Below are 23,635 nucleotides of genomic sequence, written 5' to 3'. Positions count from 1 at the left end.
GACGAAGTGGCAGAGTGGTTAAGTCTATGGGCTGCCAAAAATATTCCTGCCAGATTCCTGGCATTGGCTTCCCTTGAGGAGAGAGCTTGGGGTAAGAGTTGGGGAAAGTGGGGCGTGGGGATTCACCTCTGCCATGTTTTATTTCTGAAATCAGCACGTCAGCATCTTAACAATCGTCAAATACTTCAAGGAGTGCTTGAGTTAGTTTTTTTTTTTCCTAATTTTAAAATTAATTTTCTGAGCCAGGCAGTGGCGGGTGGCACATACCTATCCTGTCAGCACTCAGGAGGCAGGGGTGGATCTCGGAGTTCGAGGCCATCCTGGTTTACAGAGTGAGATCCAGGAGAGCAACAGCTACATAGAGAAAGAAACCCTGTCTCAAAAAACAAAACAAACAGAAACAACAAGAAAAGATTTATTTCCTGTGAATTAATTTCCTGTGAATGACTGGTGCATGCCTGTGTGTGTGTGTGTGTGTGTGTGTGTGTGTGTGTGTGTGTGTGTGTGTGTGTGTGTGTACACGTTCCTGGTGCACTTAGGGGTCAGAGGAAGGTATTGGAAAACCTAAAACTGGAGTTAACAGACTGCTGTGAACCACAGTGTGGGTTGTAGGAACTGAATCAGGTCCCTTGGGTTAATTTGGTAAGTGTTTCAACTTTTAAAAAACACTGTATTAGGGCTGGAGAGATGGCTCAAAGGTTAAGCACACTGACTGCTCTTCCGAAGGTCCCGAGTTCGATTCCCAGCAACCACATGGTGACTCACAGCCATCTATAATGTGATCTGATGCCCTCTTCTGGACTGCAGGTATACATGAGACAGAGCATTGTATACATAATAGTAAATAAATAAATCTTAAAAAAAAAAATTCCCTGGCCTAGAGATTCCTATGGAAGTCTGTCTTAACCATGTTCACATCTTAGGAACTAAGGCAGCTAGCTGGGCTTGTGGGTGATCTGAGGTCACGACACTTATTTTCTTTGCTTTCCCACCCTGCCCTTGCTCCCATCTCCCATCTTTCCGGTCCCCAGAGGGAAGCAGCAAAGCCAAGGTCACCCAAGGCCAAACTCTCTCCCCAAAGTTCATATTGGAGCTGGATGAAGTCATGGGGTTTTTTGTTTGTTTGCTTTATTTTTGTTTTGTTGCTGTTGTTGTTTTGTTTTTGTTTTTGGAGACAGATTTCTTTGTTTAGCCTTGGCTATCCTGGAACTCTCTGTAGGCAAGGCTAGTCTCAGACTCACAGAGATCCACCTGCCTCTACCTCCTGAGTGCTGGGACTAAAAGTGTGTGCCACCACCGCTCAGTGATGTATTTATATTTTTAAACTAGGCCAATCAAGGGTCAGGCATTAGTGACCAAGGGACCCTCAGAAGTCTTAGCCAAGAGGTTGTAGGGTTCATTTTTTATGACAAGGGGGACAGTAATTCTTATTACATTCTCAAGAAATCTAAAAATATAAAAGTGAATTAAATTCAGCCTCATGTTGTGATTGGAAACTAAGCCAAAGGAAGACTAAAGGCCTGCACTGATGGAGGCGAGAATTCAGCCTTGTACTGTGGTCCGTGCTTGCTTCAAGCTTGGATTGATTCAGGAGCATGGCAGCCCATGTGTGGGGTCTGTGCGGGACCCCATGTAGGGCCCACAGCATCTCTGGCAACTGTTCCTGAACACAGCAAGAGGGCCCGCAGCGTGGCTGTGAGTGCCAGAGCAGAAGCCACTTTGTCTTTACCTACCTCACCTCCTCCAGCCCAGCCCCCTCCCCGGAGAAGAAAGAGCAACAGAGGAAAGGTGGGCAGTGGAAGGGAGAGAAGCAAGTGGCCAGGCAGCCAGACCCTGCTCGTCCTGAGCTTGGCCAGTGACTTGTCTGGCTGTGTTGGGGAGAAGAAAAGGATGGACATGCCTCTATGTCCAGAACCTCCCCTAGGCCTGACGTCTATGTATGTTGTGGGCGACTCCAACTGCTTTACTCCACGGGAAGGAAGACCATTGGTTTGGAGTTCAGCTCCACGCCTTTCCTTCCCCTTTCTGGAAGGGAGACGCACAGGAATGTTAGCACCTCTGTGTCAGCCCTGATTGCCTTTGGAGAGGAGAGTGCAGTACAGGAATGGAGAAGCTGCCGAGGCATCTCGCCCCTGTTCCAGCCTAAGGGTCAGACTGGGGGCTTTGGTCATCTAGACCGTTCTAGATGTGCAGGGCTGAGGCTGTGAGGCTCGGTGCAAGCTGGGGTTGGAGGAGGAGTGCATACTGGTGATGCTGTGGAGGGGGAAGAGGGGCTCGTGCGTTCCCTCAGGAAGGGATTCGGGGATGTGGAGGCTGCTTTGGATCCCTCTTGCCTGTGGAGCTCTGCAGGCGTGCTGTCTGCTGCTCACAGGAACTCCTCTGTCAAGTTCCTAAGAGCTCGTGCAGCCCCGGCTACCCTGCCACACTCTGAGTGGCTGCTGCTTCTTCCTTTCCCCTTCCTTCATCTCTTTAGATCTTTGTGGCCCCTGCTTTTCCTCTCGGCCCGTGAAGACTTGTTTCAAAGGCATTGGAAGGCGCCCCCTTTGCCCCGTCCTTGCAGAGGAGACAGCAAGTCTGATGGGTGATGGGGACGGGGGAGAATTAAGGCTGAATTAATTACCGCCAGGTTTGCTGGACAGCTCTCTGAGTCGATGGTGGAACATGTCTAGACACTTATGGAGTAATAAGCTTGGTTTCAAGTGGATCACAGAGTAATCTTGAACCTCACAGCTCCCTGCATGTTAAGTAAGACCTGAGGGCGTGTGCAGAGTGTGTGAGCTAAGTAAGGGAGGGGACAGTGAGACCTGAGGCCGTGTGCAGAGTGTATGGGCTAAGGGAGGGGACAGTGAGAGCTGAGGCCGTGTGCACAGTGTGTGGGCTAAGGGGCAGGGCTGCTCTGCTTGGGACCAGGGGTGGCCATCCTTTGCTCACTCCTCTCCTTTACTCCCAATGGTCTTTGCCTTCTCTCAGCCCAGCACCAAACTTGGGTTTGGCGAGTCACCCAGCTTGCCACTCAGAGAGCCCGGAAGGAACCTTTCCGGTATTTGTGCCTAAAGGAAATGCAGGTGTGGCTGGAGGCTCCAGCCTTGTCTTCTCCTTTTAGTTTCCCTCTCCACCCTAGAGACTCACCTTGGTCACTGGCACAGGAACCAAGCACGTCCAAGTCATGTCAGCCCACGGCAGCACAGCTATGTGTGTGTCTAATGGGCAGTAACTGCAGAGCTGAGTTCAATCTCTGCATTGCCTGGGGGTGAGTTCCCTGACCGACGCCCCACACAGCAATTCAGTTCTCTGAGCTGCTGCTGACTAACCTTCCTCAGTTTTGTTCTGTGAGCCACAGATACAAAGTGCTTGTTGCCGTGGCTCTCAAATTCTGGTGGGGGTATTGTGATAAGAGTGTTCTAGGCTAAAGGGAATATTAAATGGGAAGTAAGCGGGTCCGTTAGAGAAAGCCGAGGAGGAGCTGTGCTTTGCTAGGGTAGCAGGAGCGGAGCTGAGAACGAAGGGTGAGCGTGACTTCCTTGGAGCTACAAGAAGGCTAGGCTAGTGAACAGGAGGGGAACATGCCCTAAGTGGACCAAGCCTCTTGTGTTCAGTGCGTAGAGAGAAGAGGTGTGGCTGATCCTGTGGACGTCAGTAAAGGATGCAGGGTGTGGAGGGGCATCCTAAGTTTTACCGGAGATCTATGGGAAGCCCGGAAGGGTTTGCCTTGTACATGCACAAGTGTTTGTGACATGTGTAGCAAAAAAACGGCGAAGAGGCATTGGCCACCTCCCCATTGACTCAAGAGCCTGGGTAAGAGGAGATGGCAGGCACAGCAGAGCCTTAAGCAGATTTGTTTAGTACACTTATCACGTATCCTCCTTATTTGCAGCACTATGTCTGGCGGAAGCAACTTAAGAGAGGGAGGGAAGGCTGAATTCATCTTAAGAGTTTAGGAGGGGCGTAGCCCATCAAGCCGAAGAAAGCATGGTGGCTAAGAGTGTGTTGCTGGGGTGCTCCACACAGCTGTGCACATGTGTGTGTGTGTGCTGTGTACTAAACAGTCAGAGAAGGTGGGTTACATATTGAAACTTTTCTCAGCCAAAGCCAGTGAGTGGTCTGGCCTCACGATATTGCATGTATAGTTCTCACAAATGTACACTTGGTGTGCCAGGGAGAAGGAGCTACCTGCTCAAGGATAATGGGGCCGGCAAGATGGTTCACTGGGTTGAGGCACTTCACCCAAAATTCAGGAGAGCCTTTTGACCAGAGGTGGTCCTGTATGTGGACAGCAGTGGGCTGTACGCCTGCTGTGACTGGAGGGCTGAGCTGAGTTAAAGAGGAAAGAAAAAAAAAGACATTTGGCCAATGTCAACTCCAAGGTTAACAGAGGAACTCTTGAGCTCCTAGGAAGGGCAGTACTGGGCTATTGCATTTAAAGGAAAGAGAAATCATTTCAGAAAATGTGGTGTGGGCTAGGAAGATTGAAAAAAGATGAACACTGGCAAGGATCCCATGAAAGTAAAAATAAAAGATGCCAGTGAAAATGCCCACCACTTACTGTTTGCCTGCTATCACTATGCACTCAGGAGATGTCACAGGCTCCTTGCTCATGGTGGTACTGTACAGATGGTGCCTTGTGGCCCCTCCAGGCTAGATTGACTGTTTCTTTGAGTATAAGAGGCCACCAATTTAGCAGAACACTTTCTACAGTGAAGTTACGTGCAATAAACTTGCACAGCGAAGTCTGATCTCGCTGTGCTTCCATGAGTGGAATTTGGAGTGTATTTGATCCAAGCTTCTTCATACTTCAGGTGGCGGGACAGGTATGGATCCAAGCCATGATAGTTGGCCTGCAGCCGCCTTCACCCGTGCACGTACATTGCCGCTTCCCTGAGAGAACACAGGTCTCTTCTGCATCACCTGCCTTAGCGAGCTGGTAGTCACTGTCCCCTGGAGTCAGTCTTATGTCTTCCAACTGAGAAATGCATCGTCCCCCTGTACAGTCTCCACACTGCCTTTTGGAAATGTGTGATTTTTGCCTACTCCTGTGTGTGTGTGTGTGTGTGTGTGTGTGTGTGTGTGTGTGTGTCACTGCGTTTCGCTGTCCAGTTATTAAGCATTGATTACAAAGAGAGACTCCTATTAATTTTTAAATTATTTTAAAATATTTTTATAAATTAGTGTGCACAGCTTGGGCGAGGTTGTTAAACAGTTTACTTCCCAAATCATGGCTAACAGTGACATAACTGAAGATCCAAAACCAAGTTGATCATGTCCTTTTCAGAGTTCGAGGCCACAATTCCTCATCTCTTTTTCCTCCCTTGAACCATCTCCCACCAAACATTTATTCTCATCACTTCATCAAAAGCACTCTTTTTTGTTTGTTGTTTGGTTGGTTTGGTTTGGTTTTTATTATTTTGTTGAAACGGGGTTTCTCTGTGAAACAGCCTTGCCTGTCCTAGAACTTGCTTTATAGACCAGGCTGGCCTGGAACTCACAAAGATCTGCCAATCTCTGCCTCCCAAATGCTGGGATTAAAGGCGTGTGCCACCCCCCTAAGGCCCCCCCAACCCCCAGCTCAAAAGCACTCTTGTCTATGACACCTGCATGCGAGCACATCTGTTGCCTGACTCTCACTTGCAGACTTACTAACCGCATCTGGGTGAATCCCTGCCCTTCCTCACTATGGGAGCTCTCTTGATTTCCTTCCTCTGTCTCTCACCTTCCTGCCTCCTGAGCTTGCTCCCTGAACCCATCCCTGGACTCATCTGTCTGCATCTGAATAGCTCCGTGATCAGCTGTCTCTACATGCTTAACTGTTGGAATTCTGCTTCAGTCTGCCTACCTGTGATGTCATTGCCTACCCATCATGGGGGCGTGGCCCTGCCTAGTATATAAAAGGGCAGACCTACCTCTCTTATCCCCTTACTCCCCCTCTCCCCCTCCCGCTACCTCTTTCTCTTTTCCTCTGTCTCTGTCTCTGCTTCTGTCTCTGTCTCTGTCTGTCTCTGGGGCGCCCCTCCCCCCTTTCCTTCTCTCTCCATGCTCATTTAATAAACCTCATATAATATAATATCTGCTGCCTGGCATCTTATTATTTTATCACCTTATTTTTTAAATGATCACACTAGCATCCTCGGCCTGTCAGCCTGCAGCTCCAGTGCCTCCCTCCCGGCCTGCAGCCTGCAGCCTGCTTCGTCAAGGCTGGGTGCCCAGTGGGTTTTACGAATGCACAGTCTTAACTAACAAGCCCCTGTTCTTCGTGTTCCTCCGCTCAGCTTACCTACTGTGGCTTGGCTTCCGATCGGTCCTGTTTCAGTGAGCGACAAATCCCTGCTTCCGGTTGCTCCATAAAAAAAGTAACATTTTAAAAAGTTAATTCTCGATGTTAATTGATTTGCTTTATTCTCTCTTTTTTATTTATTTTGCGTGTGTGTGTGTGTGTGTGTGTGTGTGTGTGTGTGTGTGCGCGCGCGCGTGCGCACTAGGGATAGAACCCGGGTCCTTGTGCACATTAGGCAACTGCCCTACTGTTGATGGAATTTTGAATAAAAACCTGGACTCTGGCAGTCCCAATAAGCTAGGCTCTGCCACCCATCCCCAGTATATCAACTAAAGAGACAAGCACTAGTGAAAACTCAGAGGAAGGACATTTATTTAATATGGTCATGCTGGGAGGAGAAATAAATGCACAGTGAGTGACACTCCTTTTCTAAGCCTGTCTTCAGAGTAGCTGATTGGAGGTTTGACTAGAGGGCTAGGGGTACACATAACTCATGGCCTTCATTGATTGTCTCCTGCAGGGTGCTCCAATAAGTTGACTCCCCCTCCCCCATCCCCTACCCCTACCCCAAGATTCCCAGGAAAATGTTAATTACTGGGACCGTTTGCTTCAGTGTCTCTCATGAGTTTCATCTCTGTTGCCAGGGCAGTCACGTTATCAATGAGCTACACCCTATACCCGCCAGCCTCGCAGAGAAACCCCCTCCCCCGGACCTCACAGAGACCCGCCCCCACCCCCCCACACCCCCCGGAGCTGTACTTGACTTCTCTTTCTCTCACTCACTTTACCAAATCCTTTAGCAAATCCTCTCAGACCAGCCTTGAAAGTACATGTAAAACCGGGTCTCTGCTTCTTCAGCCCAACTGCACCCATCACTCAAACAGCCACGCCCCTCAACAACCTCTGGACCCAGCTGCCTCGGTGGCCCCTCCTCAGCACAGGAGGTGCAGCTGTCCCCGGCTTACATCGCTGGGGCTCCTTCTTTCTGTCTTGGTCAAGCTAAAATCCCTGAGGTCGCCCAAGCTCCCTGCTCCATGGCACCTTCCGCCCGCTGTTCCTTCTGCAGCCTTCCCTGGCGACCCAGTGGCTCTCCCGTGACAATGCTATCCAGCCTGGTCCCAAGGAGCACACTCTGCTTTAAGCACTCAGGCCTTGGGTTCTTTTAAATTCTTGAAGCTTTGGCCTTCCCAGATCCCCATGGCCTGCGTCTCAGTTTCTGGAACCCTCTTCTAATACAACTCCGACATCACTGTTGCTGTCTCAGAAAGGCCGGAAACAGGATAATTTATAAAGAATACAGGCCTGTTCAGGGCACAGTTTTGAAGCCTAAGAATTTCAAGGAGGGTAGGGTTTTCGCATCTGGTCAGGTCCTTCTTGTTGTAGAGAGGGGTGCTCTCCATGGTCCTCCCCTGAGGGAGGGAGGGGGTGGACAGGGCAGCAGGTTTCCAGATAGAGCAAGTATCCAAATGTCTCTTTTTCCTGCTCCTGCCCCTCCTCCACTTCCTCCACATTCCCCTTTCTCCTTTTCTAAAAAAGACAAGTTCTTACTATGAAGCCTAGGCTTTTTCAGTATCTTTTTTTAAAGATATATTTATTTATTATTACGTATAAAGTACTCTGGCTGCACATACACCTGCAGGCCAGAAGAGGGCACGAGATCACATTAGAGATGGTTATGAGCCAGCATGTGGTTGCTGGGAATTGAACTCAGGACCTCTTGGAATAGCAGTCAGTGCTCTTAACCTCTGAGCCATCTCTCCAGCCCAGCTTTTTCAGTCTTTAATTTGGCATGCAGCCTAGCCCTGAACTCTCCATCCTCCTGTCTCTACCCTCCAAGTTTTGGGATTATAGGCATGTGCTATCACATGTTGGGTGTCCGGGACTCACTTTGTAGACCAGGTTGGCCTTGAACTAACTCATGGAGATCCACCTGCCTCTGCCGCTTGGAGCACTGGGATTACAGGTGTGTGGCACCATACCCGACTGGAGATTGAATTTCTATATACAAATACTGAGGGGTCCACCTTAATCCCAGCACCCCCTGGGCATACAGAACTCTGTTCTTCCCCCTCAACCCCTCTACATAAGCATCCTGGCTTCTTAGCAGGGCACGGGTATGGACGTCTATCCATATGATACCATATATGGGTCCCACAATTATGTGCAGTGCCTCAGTTTTCAATGTATGCGCAATGGACAACACCTCCCACTAATATCAGAATGATACACTCATAGACAAAGCAGAGCTAGAGTCCGAGGTACACTTCTCTACCATCCAGGTTTCCATGAGAGGAATAACACTCCTGACATCATCATAATGACAGTGCTATGCCTGGATCTGTGATCTCTCTGCTTCTCTTCCCAGGTCCATGGCTCTCCCAGGCTCTGAGAAGACTTTGCTCTGACCACAGTCCCCTGGCTGAGCCAGGCAGGACTACATTTTGCTGCTCCAGTCTCTCCAGATCCCTGGTCTATCCTCCAGGCCCTGGGCTACGCACGTGTCGCCATGGGCAGTGTCAGCAGCCTTATCTCAGGCCACAGTTTCCACAGCAAGCACTGCCGCGCGTCACAGTACAAGGCGCGCAAATCCTCCCACCTCAAGAAGCTCAACCGGTACTCGGATGGACTGCTGAGGTTTGGCTTCTCCCAGGACTCAGGGCGTGGCAAGTCTGGCTCCAAAATGGGAAAAAGCGAAGACTTCTTCTACATCAAAGTCAGCCAGAAGGCCCGTGGCTCCCACCGCCCAGACTACACAGCCCTGTCCAGTGGGGATATGGGGGGCCAGGCCGGGGTAGATTTTGACCCAGGCACCCCTCCTAAGCTCATGCCTTTCTCCAATCAGCTGGAAATGGTAAGTGGGGGTTCTTTGACAAAGGCCTTTGAGTAGGAAGAGGGTGGAGATTTGGGACAGCATGACAAGTGGCAGGGATGGATGCCCAAGCCTTTAGATCTCCCAAAAAGCCAGAGCAGCAGCGGTGAGAGCGGAAGTATTTGGCCTCACTGCAGACATCAGGAGTCTATCCCCTAAACCAGAAATCTCAGGTTTGCCCTGCAACAAAGGGCAGAGGGGGAAATGGAAACATTTCTGAACATCGCTGGGACATAACCTCCATGGTTCAGGTAGACCAGATGGCAGAAAGTTTACAGGCCTGGGAAGAAGAGAGGCTCCGTTGTCCCCTGGAAGAGTGGACGGATGAGGATGCTCTCTAGGGGGCGTGACGGAGGTGAGCATTCTCCCTAGTGTCTCTGTCCTACCTGTGGCTGGAGTTAGGGCCCTGGGATCTTGTTCTTATCAAATGAGCAAGGGTACCCACAAAGAGCTCTGGGTGTTCAGAAATCTAGCTCCTCCAACAGCCTCACTAGTGCACACTGGACCCAGTTCACCTGTTCGGTCTCCATCCCCCACTCTGTGGCACAGTCAACGGCATAAAAAGCACGGGTTAAAAACCACTTACCTGGGGCTGGAGAGATGGCTCAGCAGTTAAGAGCACTAACTGCTCTTCCAGAGGTCCTGAGTTCAATTCCCAGCAACCACATGGTGGCTCACAACCATCTATAATGTGATCTGATCATACTGTATACATAATAAATAAATCTTAAAAAAAATAAAAAATAAAAAAAAACCAAACCACTTACCTAGAATGCTTGGGAACAGGAATGTCAGGGGTCTCAGTGTTGTTTTCTTTCGAATCATAAAATATCTGCACAGACACGATGAGATATCTAAGCATAACAGTCATTTGTGTTTTGTAGACACCACACACACACACACACACACACACACACACACACACACACACACATACTTTATGTACAAGGCAAGACCTCCTAATGTGTGGATTTTTTCACTCTGGGCATCTTGTCCGGATCCAAACCCTTGTAGATTCTGGAGCATTTTCAGATCTGGGATTTGAGGACCTGGGATGTTCAAGCTAGAATAAGAAGGATTGCCCGTGTTTGTACAAAGCTTTCTAAACAAAGACTTTGTGAAAGGCAGGGTTGTCCGCTGAGGGAGACTTCAAGTTTCAGGAAGGGTTGTTAATCCTGATGGTCTTCCCACCTGGGCTGGAAGTAGTTAGTGGTTTCCAGTGGTTATGCTATATCTCAGTGGAAGAGTGAGGGGAAGGAGTGATGAGCTTACACAGCCGCTGTTCTTACTGCGCCATTCCTTGGTTCTCAACCAACCTCTCCAGAGGGCTGGGACCAGGTGCACAGCGCCTAGGCCATCGCTGAAGACATTCTTAGATACTGAGCTTCTGTCTCTCTGTGTCTCTCTGTCTGTCTCTCTATGTCTCTGTCTGAGTCTCTCTGTCTGTCTGTCTGTCTCTCTCTTTCTCTCTCTCTCTCTCTGTGTGTGTGTGTGTGTGTGTGTGTGGTTTTACTATGTAACCCTGGCTTCCTGAAACTTACTAGGTAGCCCAGGGTGGCCTGGAACTCACAGAGGTCTGTTTGCCTCTGCCCCCCAAGGTAAGTGACTAGAGGAGTGTGCCATCGTGTCCAGCCTTAGAATGTATATATGTGGACTGCATGTGAGCCTGCTGCCCACAGAAGCTTGAAGAGTGTGTCAGAGTCCGTGGAAATGGAGTTACGCGATGGTTGTAAGCCATTACATGAGTATAGAAAATAGCATCCAGGTCATCTGGGTGAGCAGCCAGAGCTCTTAACTGCTGCCTCCAGCTCCCTCAGCGGGTTTCTTAAGAGTCATGCGCTGAGGTGGGTGAGATAGCTCAGCAGTTGAGGGCTTGCCACCAAGCCTGCCAACCTGACCCCTACATGGTGAAAGGAGAGGACTTCAGTAACTTGTCCTCTGATCTCCATATGTATGCTGTGGCATGTGTGTAACACACACACACATATACATACACACACATGCGCACACACATGCACACACATATACATACACACATGCACACACACATACACACCCATGCACACACATATACACATACACACATATACACACATATACATACACATATATACACATATACATACACACATACACATGCACACACACATATACACAAACACGCATACACACACATGCACACACATACACATGCACACATATACACACATACACACACGTATACACATACACACATATATATACATACAAACACACATGTACACAAGAAAGCTCTTCTCTACCCAGCCAGGCTAGAGCTCATGACAAGGTGTGCTGTGGCTGCCGACCAAGAAGGGTGTCACGTGGGCTACAGGCTCAGGTGGGCTCATGAGGGTGGCACAGCGCCCCCTACAGTGAGAAAAGGTGAGATGCGTGTGGCTGGGACCCTCAACTCTCGGGTTGTTTTTTTTTTTTTTCTTCCCCAGAATTCAGATAAGGGGGCAGTGAGGCCCACTGCCTTCAAGCCTGTGCTGCCGCGATCAGGGGCCATCCTCCACTCTTCGCCCGAGAATACCAGCCACCAGCTTCACCCCATGCCCCCGGATAAGCCCAAGGAACAGGAACTGAAGCCGGGCCTGTGCTCAGGGGCACTGTCCGACTCAGGCCGGAACTCCATGTCCAGCCTGCCCACACATAGCACCACCAGCAGCTACCAGCTGGATCCCCTGGTTACCCCCGTGGGGCCTACCAGCCGTTTTGGGGGCTCAGCCCACAACATCACACAAGGTATCATCCTTCAGGACAGCAACATGATGAGCCTGAAGGCTCTGTCGTTCTCTGACGGGGGCAGCAAGCTGGCTCACCCAGGCAAGGCGGACAAGGGCTCATCCTGCGTGCGCTCCCCGCTCTCCACGGACGAGTGCACGGTCCACGAGCTGGAGCAGAAGCTGTTGCAGAGGGAGACCGCGCTGCAGAAGCTCCAGCGCAGCTTCGATGAGAAGGAGTTCGCCGCCTCCGGCCAGACCTTCGAGGAGCGGCCGCGGCGGATCAGGGATGAACTGGAGTGCCCGGAACCCAAGGGCAAGCTCAAGCCGGCCTCCTCGCAGAAGAGCCAGCGCACGCAGCAGGTGCTCCAGCTGCAGGTGCTCCAGCTGCAGCAGGAGAAACGGCAGCTGCGGCAGGAGCTGGAGAGCGTGATGAAGGAGCAGGACCTGCTGGAGACCAAGCTGAGGTCCTATGAGCGGGAGAAAACCAGCTTCGCCCCTGCGCTGGAGGAGACCCAATGGGAGGTAAGACCCCCGACTGGGCCTGTCAGGGCTTTGCTGATAGCCGCCACATCAGGCGGTAGCAACACTAAAGTGCTCAGGCCAGGGCTGCTAAAGGGACAGCTTTATGACCAAGGAAGAGACTCCTGAATGAACTACCACCAGCGTGGGGGATGCTTGGTCAGCTCTGTGTTTCACGCTCTTCCTGTCGCCATGTCTTCCCTATGGCCCTCAGTCATTGAACTGACTACCTTAGTCTTTGATGGGAAAGCCAAAACCTAGACAAGGGAGGCTCTCTGCCAGGCTGCCTGAGGGCTGACCTCACTTACGAGACACTGGAAAGATGCATATTCGCGCGTGTGTTCATTGAGTCTGAGGGCCAGAGAGAAGGAATGGGTCTATTTGATTCTTTGAGGGAAGGAGCCCTCAGTTCCGCCATCAGTGATTGGTCTCAGCGATGAGATTGCGCTGAGATTTAAACATAGGGCAGAGAGAAAAAGGACAAACAAACATAGCATTGCACTTCGGGGAAAGAAAGATACTGGGGTTTAAACCCAAGGCCTCCCTCACATTTGCTAGAAAGGACTCTCACCGAGGATGTATTTGCGCACCCTTTTCATCACTTTGGAGGGAATCCTGTGACAGCAGCTTTTCCCTCTGAGCAACCCCATCGTGGCCCAGGCAGGCAGGTAGGGTATGTGCACATCAGTGCTGTCGTTCACTCCAGAGAAAAGTATGGAAGGAAGGATGGGCCGTTGTTCTAATTGTATGGATTAGCATCAGGCCTGCATGGGGTGGCCCAGCAGCAGCAGCAGCAGCAGCAGCAGCAGCAGCAGCAGCAGCAGCAGCAGCATAGCACTGACTTCCGGGAGCTCCCTGCCCTCACCCTGTGAAGTGACAAGTAGTCACAGGAAGGATGAGGAAAGGGACCTTTGGTGCATCTCAGAGATAAGCAGTGAGTGTTGGCCTTTGTCATCCATCCTTATGGTCCAGCCTGGAACTAAGCTGTACATTGCCATGGTCTTGTACCCCACCTTGGTTAGTCAGGGTTCTTAGCAAAACCAACCAACAAAAACAGTTCTAAATAATGAAAGAAATACTGTTTTATAAACCCATTTAATTTACAGAGAATTTAGAAAGCGCCATCTTCTTCCATCTAATGCTTATAGCAACCATACTGTAAAGTAGGCATGTTACAGTGTTTTGGTTTATAAGTAAGGGATCTGACACACAGATTTGCTATGGTAGCGAATAGCTGGTTAAGTGACTTGGTTAACATCTGCTACATATAAAAAGATCAATGCTAGGATTTAACTCTAAGAATGTGGAGCAGAAGTTCACATTTTTATTATTTATTAGGGGAGGGGAGTGGCACATATGTATGTTGTAGCCCAAATGTGGAAGTCAGAGGTCAACTTTCCAGAACTGTTTGTTTGTTTGTTTTCTTTCCACCATGTGGGTCTCAGGGATGGAAGTCAGCGCATCAGGGTTGGAGACAAATGTGTTTACCCTGTGAGCCATTTTGCCCTCAGCATCCCCAGACTTCACGTTTTTTAATTGCTTGTTGCCTCTTGGTTAACATGTGCCAGCTTCACCCGGTGCATAGTGACCCAATCCAGATGCAAAGCCTGTGCTTTGATGTGACTGTGTCCTGGCTCCCTCTGTCACACTAATGTGGGCTTGGTGTGGGGATTCAGACTTTCTTTTTTCTTTGTCATGACAGCAAAACGCACAAGACGTGCAATTTACAAAGAGGAAAAGGTTGATTCGATTCACTCACAGTGCTGGTAGTTTTACTTCATAACTGGTTGGCTAACACACCCTGGTTGCTTTGGGCCGGTGATGAAACGGCTTGTCGTGGTGGGAGCGTGTGGGCATGCAATTGTCACCTCATGGACGAGAAGCAAAGGAGAGAACAAAGAATGGTCCAGGATCCCCTCCAAGGGCCAGTGACCCACCACACTCATTAGAGGTTCCACAACCTCACACTGGAAACCTTTTTAAAAAAAATAATTTTATTATATTTTATTTTTTGTATGTTCATTGGTGTTTTGCCTGCATGTATGTCTGTGTGAGGGTGTCAGATCTTGGAGTTACAGATAGTTGTGAGCTGCCATGTGGGTGCTGGGAATTGAACCCGGGTCCTTTGGAAGAGCAGTCAGTGCTCTTAACCGCTGAGCCACCTCTCCAGCCCCCCTACACTGGAAACCTTTAAGGTGTGGGCTTTGGGAGATAGGCAAGATCTGGACCTGGCCGTGTCAGGACATTTTGTGCTCTAGCTGTGCATGGAGGTGATGGAGGTGATGGAGGTGATGAAGGTGATGGAGGTGATGGAGGTGATGAAGGTGATGGAGATGATGGAGGTGATGGAGGTGATGGAGATGATGGAGGTCATGGAGGTGATGGAGGTGATGGAGGTGATGGAGATGATGGAGGTGATGGAGATGATGGAGGTCATGGAGGTGATGGAGGTGATGGAGGTGATGGAGATGATGGAGGTGAGACTCTGTGTTCTCTGCATTGGTCAGTGTTTCACTGAGAGCAAAGTGGGAGTGTTCCTGGGAGAGGAAAAGAGGAAATACAAGGGCATTGGCCTCTGGTTTGGTTCCAAGAGGCCATCCTATAGTGCCAAGGCTCTGGCCTTCATTTGCTAGTCTGATTTTTCTCACCCATCTTCTTATATTTTTTAATTTTAATTTTAATTTTTTAAATTATTATTTTTGTTTTTTGGTTCATGGTAGGGATCAAATCCAGGGTTTCATGCATACTAGGCATAGACTTTTTTTTTTCCTCTTACTTTTTCTTTTCCTTCATGCTTTCTTTCTCTTTTTTAGTCAGAGGTGAGGAGAGGGATCTGAGACAGGCTTAATATGCATAGGCTGGTGCTGGTGTATACCACCACCCTAAACCACATCACGACCCCACGTAATACTTATCACCCCAAAGAGCCAAGACCCCAGAGACACAATGATCTGATTTCATTGTGCTCTTGGCCCAACTTTGATGGCCAATGGGTGTCGAAGTGCTCGCAAAGCCAGGGAGGAAGGAAGACCACAGTTCATCGTTTGGCAGATGCATACTGGATACTGCCGTGAGCCAGGCTGTATGGCTAGCCTTTGGGGTGCATACAGCAGGACGCCATGAAATGGTCCTACCGCAGAGGTGAATGCAGGGGTGGATGCATGCAGGGGTGAGGTATTTGGCCCCCCGAAGCCAGTATCCCTGGTGTTAAGGCAGATGATGGAGTGGGAGCAGTAAGCAGAGTAAGCCGTTGACTGTTGAGTTGTACATAGCTTTGGGTTTGGGCACAGGCTGTTATCTGGAGCCGGAACTGGAGAGAGAGGTAGGTAGTTGTAAATCCACGCATGACAACTGCACTCAAGGCAGCCTGTCAGGAGCAGCCTGAACCCTTTAGGACGTTCACATATGACACTGTGCTGAGGATTATGCCAATGACCTCTGGCACTGACTCTCACCTGTTCTCACCCCGCCCTCCGCAGGTGTGCCAGAAGTCAGGCGAGATCTCCCTGCTGAAGCAGCAGCTCAAAGAGTCCCAGCTGGAGGTGACCGCGAAGGCCAGCGAGATCCTCAGTCTGAAGGCACAGCTCAAGGATGCCCGGGCCAAGCTGGAGGGAATGGAATTGAAAACGCAGGACTTGGAGAGCGCCCTGCGCACCAAGGGGCTGGAGCTGGAAGTCTGCGAGAACGAACTGCAGCGCAAGAAGAACGAGGCGGAGCTGCTGAGGGAGAAAGTGAACATCTTGGAGCAGGAGCTGCTGGAGCTACGGGCCCAGCAGGCTGCCGCGCATCGAGACGCTGTGTCCCTGGGGCCTCTGGGGGTTGGCCCCACTTTCTCAGAGGACATCCCCGCTCTGCAGCGGGAGCTGGAGAGCCTGCGCGCTGAGCTGAAGGAGGAGCGGCAAGGCCACGCCCAGATGTCCACGGGCTTCCAGCATGAGCGGTTGGTGTGGAAAGAGGAGAAGGAGAAAGTGATTCGGTACCAGAAACAGCTGCAGCAGAGCTACTTGGCCATGTACCAGCGCAACCAGCGCCTAGAGAAGGCCCTGCAGCAGCTGTCCCGAGGGGATGGTGCCGGCGAGCCCTTCGAAATTGACCTGGACGGAGCTGACATCCCCTATGAGGACATCATAGCCACTGAGATCTGAGGGGCTGCCCAGGGGGACGGAGGGTTTGGGAACTGGACACCAGAACGCAGGGAGGACCCGAGCCGTTCAAAGAGGCATTTTTTGAGCCCCTCTGAGAGAAGCCACCTCTGGGGCCCAGACCAACGAGTCCCCAGTGGTAGGTGAGGGTCACCACATAGCCTTTCCTCCGCTCTTTCCTTTTTCAGCTTCACTTAACCTGCTGCTTATTAAACCTTGATCTCTGAACCCCAGGCTCTTCCGGAGATATGTTCAGGGAGTGTTACGTAATATAGTTGAGGTTTCCCTCGACTTTGGTCTCATTCATAGTGAGAAAGGCACTCCACCAGGGAAGGGAGCAACTGCCATATAGGCCGAATGGCCACCCCAAACCAGAAGCATCTTCCCTGTCGTCATCCCCTGGGCATACTGGGATGCCTTGGGAATAGAAAGAAGCCATGAGTAACCAGAAGCCTTGGACACTGTCTTCACTACGGCCTTTTCTTCTCTGCCTGTGGAGGTGGAGGGGTTGGGTTGCCACCCAGCTTAGCCAGCAAGTTGGGGGAGGAAGGCATGGATGGACAGTCCTGCATTACGGAACCTTCACAGGCCTCAAGAGGCGGTGGTGAAGGGAGAGGAGCAAGGCAGAACAGTGGGGCCAAGTCTAAAATGAGCCGCACAGCCCCTGTGACCTCAGTGGTCCCTCTTTTTTAAAGCCATAGACATTGGGGTCCCAGGTCGGGCACAGGGTAATGACATGAGGCATAGATTCCCAGCTGTTCCAGGGGAGCCTCCTCATCTCTGCAGGCCTGGCCAAGGCAGGGGCTTCCCTAAATAGTTAGTTCAGTTGGACAGCAGCCAAAATGGAATGGTTTTTCCTTCCTGAACCTCAGGCTCTTGCTTGAGCCTGGACATCAGTCGCCTCCCTTGCCTATAGCCCAAGTCAGCAGCATCTCTTTCCCTGCAGCATCTTCCGTGTTCTCTTCTGAGTGTCCATAGATTGGGAAGGGTCACCAGAGTGCTGCAAGCCCAGGCGGGAGAGATACGGGGGCCTCATGAATACCCCAGGCCACCCACTCTCTTCCCTTCTGTGTAGAGCCTCATGCTGTAAAGAATCCGTCTACAGAGCAATGTGTGAACCGGTGAGAGCCTGGACTTGTCTCTTGGAGATAATGCAGAGCTAGTGGCCAGAGGGAAGTACAGTTACTTCGTTCAAGGAATTCTCTTCCCTTGCCTCCCCCCCCTTCCCTTCTGTATTTTCCAAAGCAAGGCAGAGCAAGCAGGCAGCCAGGCTGCTCCATATTCTATTTTTGGTTCTTACCACAGCTGTTGTTGGTAGGACACCCAGCCCTTGCTGAATTCCTGAGCCATGTGCTTGCCTGGTGGGCGGGATCCAGGGTATGGGAGATGTAAGGGAGGCTCTGGGTATTTGGCAGTCCAGGAACCAAACCGAGTTCTACCTCCCTAGTGCTGGCCCTTGGAGTCCCTGGGTGGCCCTTAGCCCCAGTGACTTGTCTTCCCTGTGTCTGCAGGCTAGGTACATCCCCTGTAGGTGGCAGTGCTTTCTGTCCCTGGGCTTATCCTGGGCCTCTCCTACTACTGACTTTGAATGACCCGCGCTGTTTTCTGCTATACCATTGCCAGTGGTCACAACGCTCGATTTAAACCTGGAATCTACAGGCCAAAGATGACAACTCCCACTGTCATACCCTCCACCGAGGACAGGTCACAGCTCTGTTAGAAAAGTCCCATGGCCTTTAGTCCTTTGTTTTCCTACCAGTCTGTGCCTTGTTTGAATCCTTCTTCCCAAGCTGGGTGTGGTGGCGCACGCCTTTAATCCCAGCACTCGGGAGGCAGAGGCAGGCAGATCGCTGTGAGTTCGAGGCCAGCCTGGGCTACAAAAGTGAGCCCAGGACGGCCAAGGCTAACACAGAGAGATCCTGTCTCGAAAAAACCAAAAACCAAAAACAAAACATCGAGTTCTTCTTCCCATTGAAACTGTCCAACAGAGGGAGAGCAAGATGGGGGTTAGTGTCCCCCTCCCTAGATTGGAGGATGCCATCTTTTGAAAGAACAGCCGGTAGCCCAGTGCTGTCCCATGGAGTCCTTGCTCAGGAAGAAGCAGGCGCCTGTGCCGGGGGGCTGTGGCAGTTAAGCACAAACCTTTGCACTCTGTTATCTGTATGGGTGCCTTCTGCTCACAGGGGGTTTTGCCCAAGTCACTGCCTGGTGGCCCTGCCCCAGGTTATCTTTGAGACCCGTGCCTGGGACTTGTCCAACAGTTCAAGAGGGCAGGCCACCTTCCAAGACTGCTATCATCTCAAGATCCCAAGATGCAACTGTGCTGTCACCTAGTAACCTTGCCTTGCTCTGGGCTTTCCTTCCTTCTCTGCCCTAAGGCAATCTCACTACTTGTGGTCCATGCCCATGTCCGAAGGCTCAGAATGAAAAGTGACGGAGCAGGGACTCTGGTGTGGCAAGTGGCCTGCCATGCTTTGTCTCCCAGATCTCTACTGTTCCCCAGAGGTGCCGGGTCTGGGAATGCTGCTGCTCTCCGAAGAAGGAACACTGGCTAGCATCGCCTCACCAGGAGGGCCTGCCTCCCGTCCTGTAGTGCCCAGACCCCCGTGGGGGCACCTCCTTGCTCACTTCTGTCTTGCTCAGTCCTCTAGGTGCACAGGGCAACATTTGTGGGGCTTGGCATTTCTGCTCCGAGAGACACTTGCTGATTCTGTTGTCCTTGGCTCCAGCCTGGGTTGTGTCTCAGGTGAGAATGTTCAAAGGAAAGCCAGGCTAGATCAGAGAGTACCCTAGGACCGGAACTCTCCTCAGATGCCACATAACAGGCTGCAGAACCCCTCTGTGGAGCTTGGTGTCCCCTTTTGACCACTCTGGAGCCCTTGGCAGAGGGTGGCCTCAGATGGACTGGCATTTGGAAGACTGTGTACATAGCTATTTTTCTCTCCCTTGTTTCTGGTTTGCTATGCTCTTGACGGCTTCATTTTGTTTTATTTTTGATGTTCTTTGTTGGCTCTGTAAACTATTTCTGGTAATTTTATGATTTTTATTTATGAATAAAGAATGCCATTTCTCATGTCTTCACTGTTCCTTTTGTCTCTTAAGCTAATCTCTGCTCTTCTGCTGTGATGTGGCAGGCGACTCCTGGTGGCCTCTTCCTGTGGAAACAGAAAGGCAGTGTCCCTTCATGCCAGTTGTGGTCCTTACTTAGAGGCTGTGAGGAAGGCAGTTCTGGGGTGTGGAGAACCCCGCTCTCATCAGTCTGGTGTTCTTACTTGTGACATGGGTCTTGGGCTGACCACGAGGAAAGAGGGAGGGGACCAGGGGGCCAGTGACTTCAAACATGCCTCTTCCCAACACCAGTCTCTCAGCACCCCCGCCACCAGCTGCTGGCCTCATAGCCAGTCTTTGGCCTATTGCATGTGGCTTTTTGGCAAGGGAGTAGAGTAACTATTGCTGTCACTCCTCCAGGCCCCTAGGTGGGAATGCTGTCACCATAGCTACCATCTGTCCTGTCTGCCTGGTACTAACTACTCTACCTGGTTCACCTTGATGGGCCTTTCCTGTTTTGGGTTCAGATCTTAAGCCTCAAAGATAGCTACCATGGTAACAGGTGACAGAGGGACACACAAAGAGAATTAAAGGCCTATGGATAAAACGGTGCCTCTGGTAAAGGAAGGTCAGTAGAGACTGATGCTAGGGAAGGTGGTCAGGTCCTCTTCCTAGCCCCAGCTAGATGTGTGCTATTCATAATAGCCTACCCAAACATGACAAGCTGCATGACTGGCCCTCCCCTTCACTGGGGGGTAGACTGAAGAGAATTAGGCAGAAGAGCCATGCTGCCAACTTGAGCATAAGCTCAGAAGTCTTGGCAGCTTCCACTTTAACATTCTTGGGAGCCCTGGGCTGCCACGTCTGAAGCCTCTTATTCTGCCAGTGCAAAAAGATCACTTACCCCAGCATCCAAGCATCCCACCTAGGACCACCCAGGACCCAGCCAAAGGCACATACAGCAAGGATTTCTTCAGTGACCCTGCTAGCCTCATAACCCCCAGAACCATGACACTTAAAAATATTTTTAAAGATGTATTTATTTTTATATACACAGGAAGAGCTCTGCCAAGGCTGCCACACTGAAGAGAGGCATTAAAGTGGGGAGCACTTTGTCTCCCAGTACCACCTCCCCATCCCATGCTGATCCAAACAAGGAGGGGCAGGGGGTGGGGGTGGGGCGGGGAGAGAGAGGGGGGGCCATAGCAACAAACAACTCAGCCTCCATCAGGCTGCACAGACAGCACACAGTTGCAGCCGATATTTTTATCCAACTGTCTTAAAGTCTGTGCGTACCATGTGTGAGGAGGGAGGAAGGCGAGTCTGTGATGTGATCCTCCCCGAGCACCCTCCGCGGCACGTCCTTACTCAGTTAATTCTGGAAGGCCATGCTGTCCCCAAGTTCCTCCCCGACCCGGGTGTTGTTTGCCTCTCCTTCCTGAGTGCTGAGATCAAAGACATGTGCCACCACTCCCAATACTCCGGAAGCAGAGGCAGATGGAGTTCAAGGTCAGCCTGGTCTACGTAGTGAGGACTTTATAGAGAGACCATGTCTCAGAAAACCAACCAAGCGAAAGAATCCTTTCTTCTTAGAGTGTTTACATTCTCCAAGCAAACAGCTTTTTTTTTTTTTACAAGGGCCATAGCACGGTGGCACATGCTGGCTGTGTAGACGGTGATGTGTCTGAAGGAGATGTGGCAAGGGGAATCTCAGCTTGGATCTCAGATCCTTTCTCTTGAGACTCTCTTGTCTCAGAGCCTTGGTAAACATCTGTCTACTGAGGGGACCTCCAAGCTCTCCTCTATGTTATATCATTAAGAAAGATATGCCAGGGCTGGAGAGATGGCTCAGCGGTTAAGAGCACTGTCTGCTCTCCCAGAGGCTCTGAGTTCAATTCCCAGCACCCACACGGCAGCTCAGAACTGTCTGTAACTCCAGTTCCAGAGGATCCGACACCCTCTCACAGACGTGCATGCAAGCAAAACACCAATGTAAATAAAATAAATAAATAAAGATATGCCACCACTCAACACGTATGTACAAGAGTTATTATAGAAGGGAGGAAGAAAAGGGGGCGTAAGGGGCCGCCCCTTAGGGAGACAGACATCGAGAGGGAAGCCAAAGAAGTGACAGAGAGAGCACATGCAGTGACAGGTTGGTCCTTTTATATCTGTTGCACAGCTGAATCATGTCTGGCAGCAGCAGGTGATGACATCAGAGGTTGCTAAGCAACCTAGAGGCAGGCTAGTGGGGCTGCTAGATGTTAACACTCAGACGGCTGTGCCCCGAGCTACTATGCCACCCCCAGTCTCTACCCAGGTAACCTATAACCTCAGCTACTTTCCGTCTAAAACAAGGCCCACCACCTCCCGATGGCCTTTGGGAAGCATCAAGCATTGCCTGTGTTCTTCCAAGCATGGAAGCAGAGGCTTTGTGAGGTGCTGTGATCCTTGCAGGGTTGCTAGCATCACACTGCTTCTTGGCTTCTTTCTAGGTAAGTAAATTTAAAAAAAAAGAAAGAAAGAAGGAAAGAAAGAAAGAAAGAAAGAAAGAAAGAAAGAATCAGTGTTGGGGATGAAACCCAGGGCCGTGCACACACTAGGCAAGAGCTCTAGCACTGAGATTGCACCCAGCCTTCGATGGCTAATTTGACAAGGAAATGCTGACCTTCGAGAACTTTACCCATACGTTATCGTTGTTGCCGTTGGCCGGGGATGCATTAGCCACGCTAGGCAGAAGTCTGCTCAGCCTGTTGTATGATCCGTGTCTCCTGCACAGCTCTGTTCTACCAGCCTTGCCTTGTACTCGCTCGTCTTCCCTACCCAGTCAGAACCCAGATTCCCTGCCAAGTCCTTAAAGCTCATCCGCTCCCCCTTCTTATATCTGTTGGCCAGTCTGAGGTCAGCAAGGAGTCAGAGAACATTCCAAGTATGCTAGACGCTTGCAAGTAGAGCCCTCTCCTCTTAGCAGATAGAGAAAGAAGGCCCAGATAGATAGCAGATGTGTGGCCTGTTTCAAGGTCAAAGAGGTTGGTTCACTGTAGACCTGGTCACCTGTGACCCCATGACTGACCTCACTTGTTCTCTGCCCCCATTCTAGGCCCGTTAATCCACGACGGCTAACAGGTGACCGCTCCCCGATCTTCTTCCGTCAGGCAGCAGCCTTTTCTCATCTCAAAACCTTCAGTGACTCCCACTGATCTCAAAAGGTCAAAAGGTCAGCCCTCTTAGCTGTCTCTACAACCATGGGGTTCGGAAGTTCCCTAAAAGAAACGTAATTGAGGGCTGGAGAGATGGCTCAGCGGTTAAGAGCATTGACTGCTCTTCCAAAGGATCCAGGCAGCTCACAACTGTCTGTAACTCCAAGATCTGACACCCTCACACAGACATACATGCAGACAAAACACCAATGCACATAAAATAAAAATAAAATAAATTAAAAAAAAAAAAAAAAAGAAGCCGGGCATGGTTGCGCACACCTGTAATCCCAGCACTTGGGAGGCAGAGGCAGGCAGATCGCTGTGAGTTCGAGGCCAACCTGGTCTACAAAGTGACTCCAGGACAGCCAAGGCTACACAGAGAGACCTTGTCTCAAAAAAACCAAAACAAAAAACAAAAAAACAACAACAACAAAAAACCAAAAAAAAAAAAAAAAAAAGAAAGAAAGAAACGTAATCAACCCTGAGGGATTTCTCTTAATCCCTAACGGAAGGGGCCCAGTCTGCCCTTCAGTCCTGGACTCCCCAACCCACACAGCATGGTGCAGCGTCTGGGTTGGCTAAATTCACCCCCAGACTCCCCTGGCACTGAGCAGTGTGACATGAGTGACTTAACCTCTCTGTGACTCCCAGGGTGGCTGGGTCATTAAGTGTGATAAATGCTCTCCAACTATCAGTGTTATTGCTATCACGTCGCAGTTGAATGTTGCTGGCTGTCGGCTCTACGTCACTGTTTCAGGCCCTGATGAAATCATGCTGCACCGGTGCTCTCTGCGGTGCAGGATCTCTGCCCTGTGAGGACAGCTGTTCTTATCTTCTATCCT

At 50.6% G+C, this 23,635-nt stretch overlaps 1 protein-coding gene across 2 annotated transcripts in view; it reads left to right on the top strand.

The window, feature by feature from the left end:
- LZTS1 (leucine zipper tumor suppressor 1) overlaps positions 1–19,622 on the top strand; it is a 62,030-nt gene extending 42,408 nt beyond the window's left edge. For both annotated transcript variants that reach the window (XM_084759697.1, XM_084759698.1), the window contains exons 2-4: positions 8,634–9,119; positions 11,603–12,406; positions 15,883–19,622. In XM_084759697.1, the coding sequence (XP_084615823.1) occupies positions 8,775–9,119; positions 11,603–12,406; positions 15,883–16,548 (1,815 nt within the window). In that variant the 5' untranslated portion in view covers positions 8,634–8,774 and the 3' untranslated portion in view covers positions 16,549–19,622. The remainder of the gene's footprint in view (positions 1–8,633; positions 9,120–11,602; positions 12,407–15,882) is intronic.
- Positions 19,623–23,635: the final 4,013 nt, after the last annotated feature.

This window comes from Acomys minous (genome assembly GCF_964271855.1).
Source record: "Acomys minous genome assembly, chromosome: 15".
NCBI lineage: Eukaryota > Metazoa > Chordata > Mammalia > Rodentia > Muridae > Acomys > Acomys minous.
This window is presented reverse-complemented; position numbering and strand designations above follow the sequence as displayed.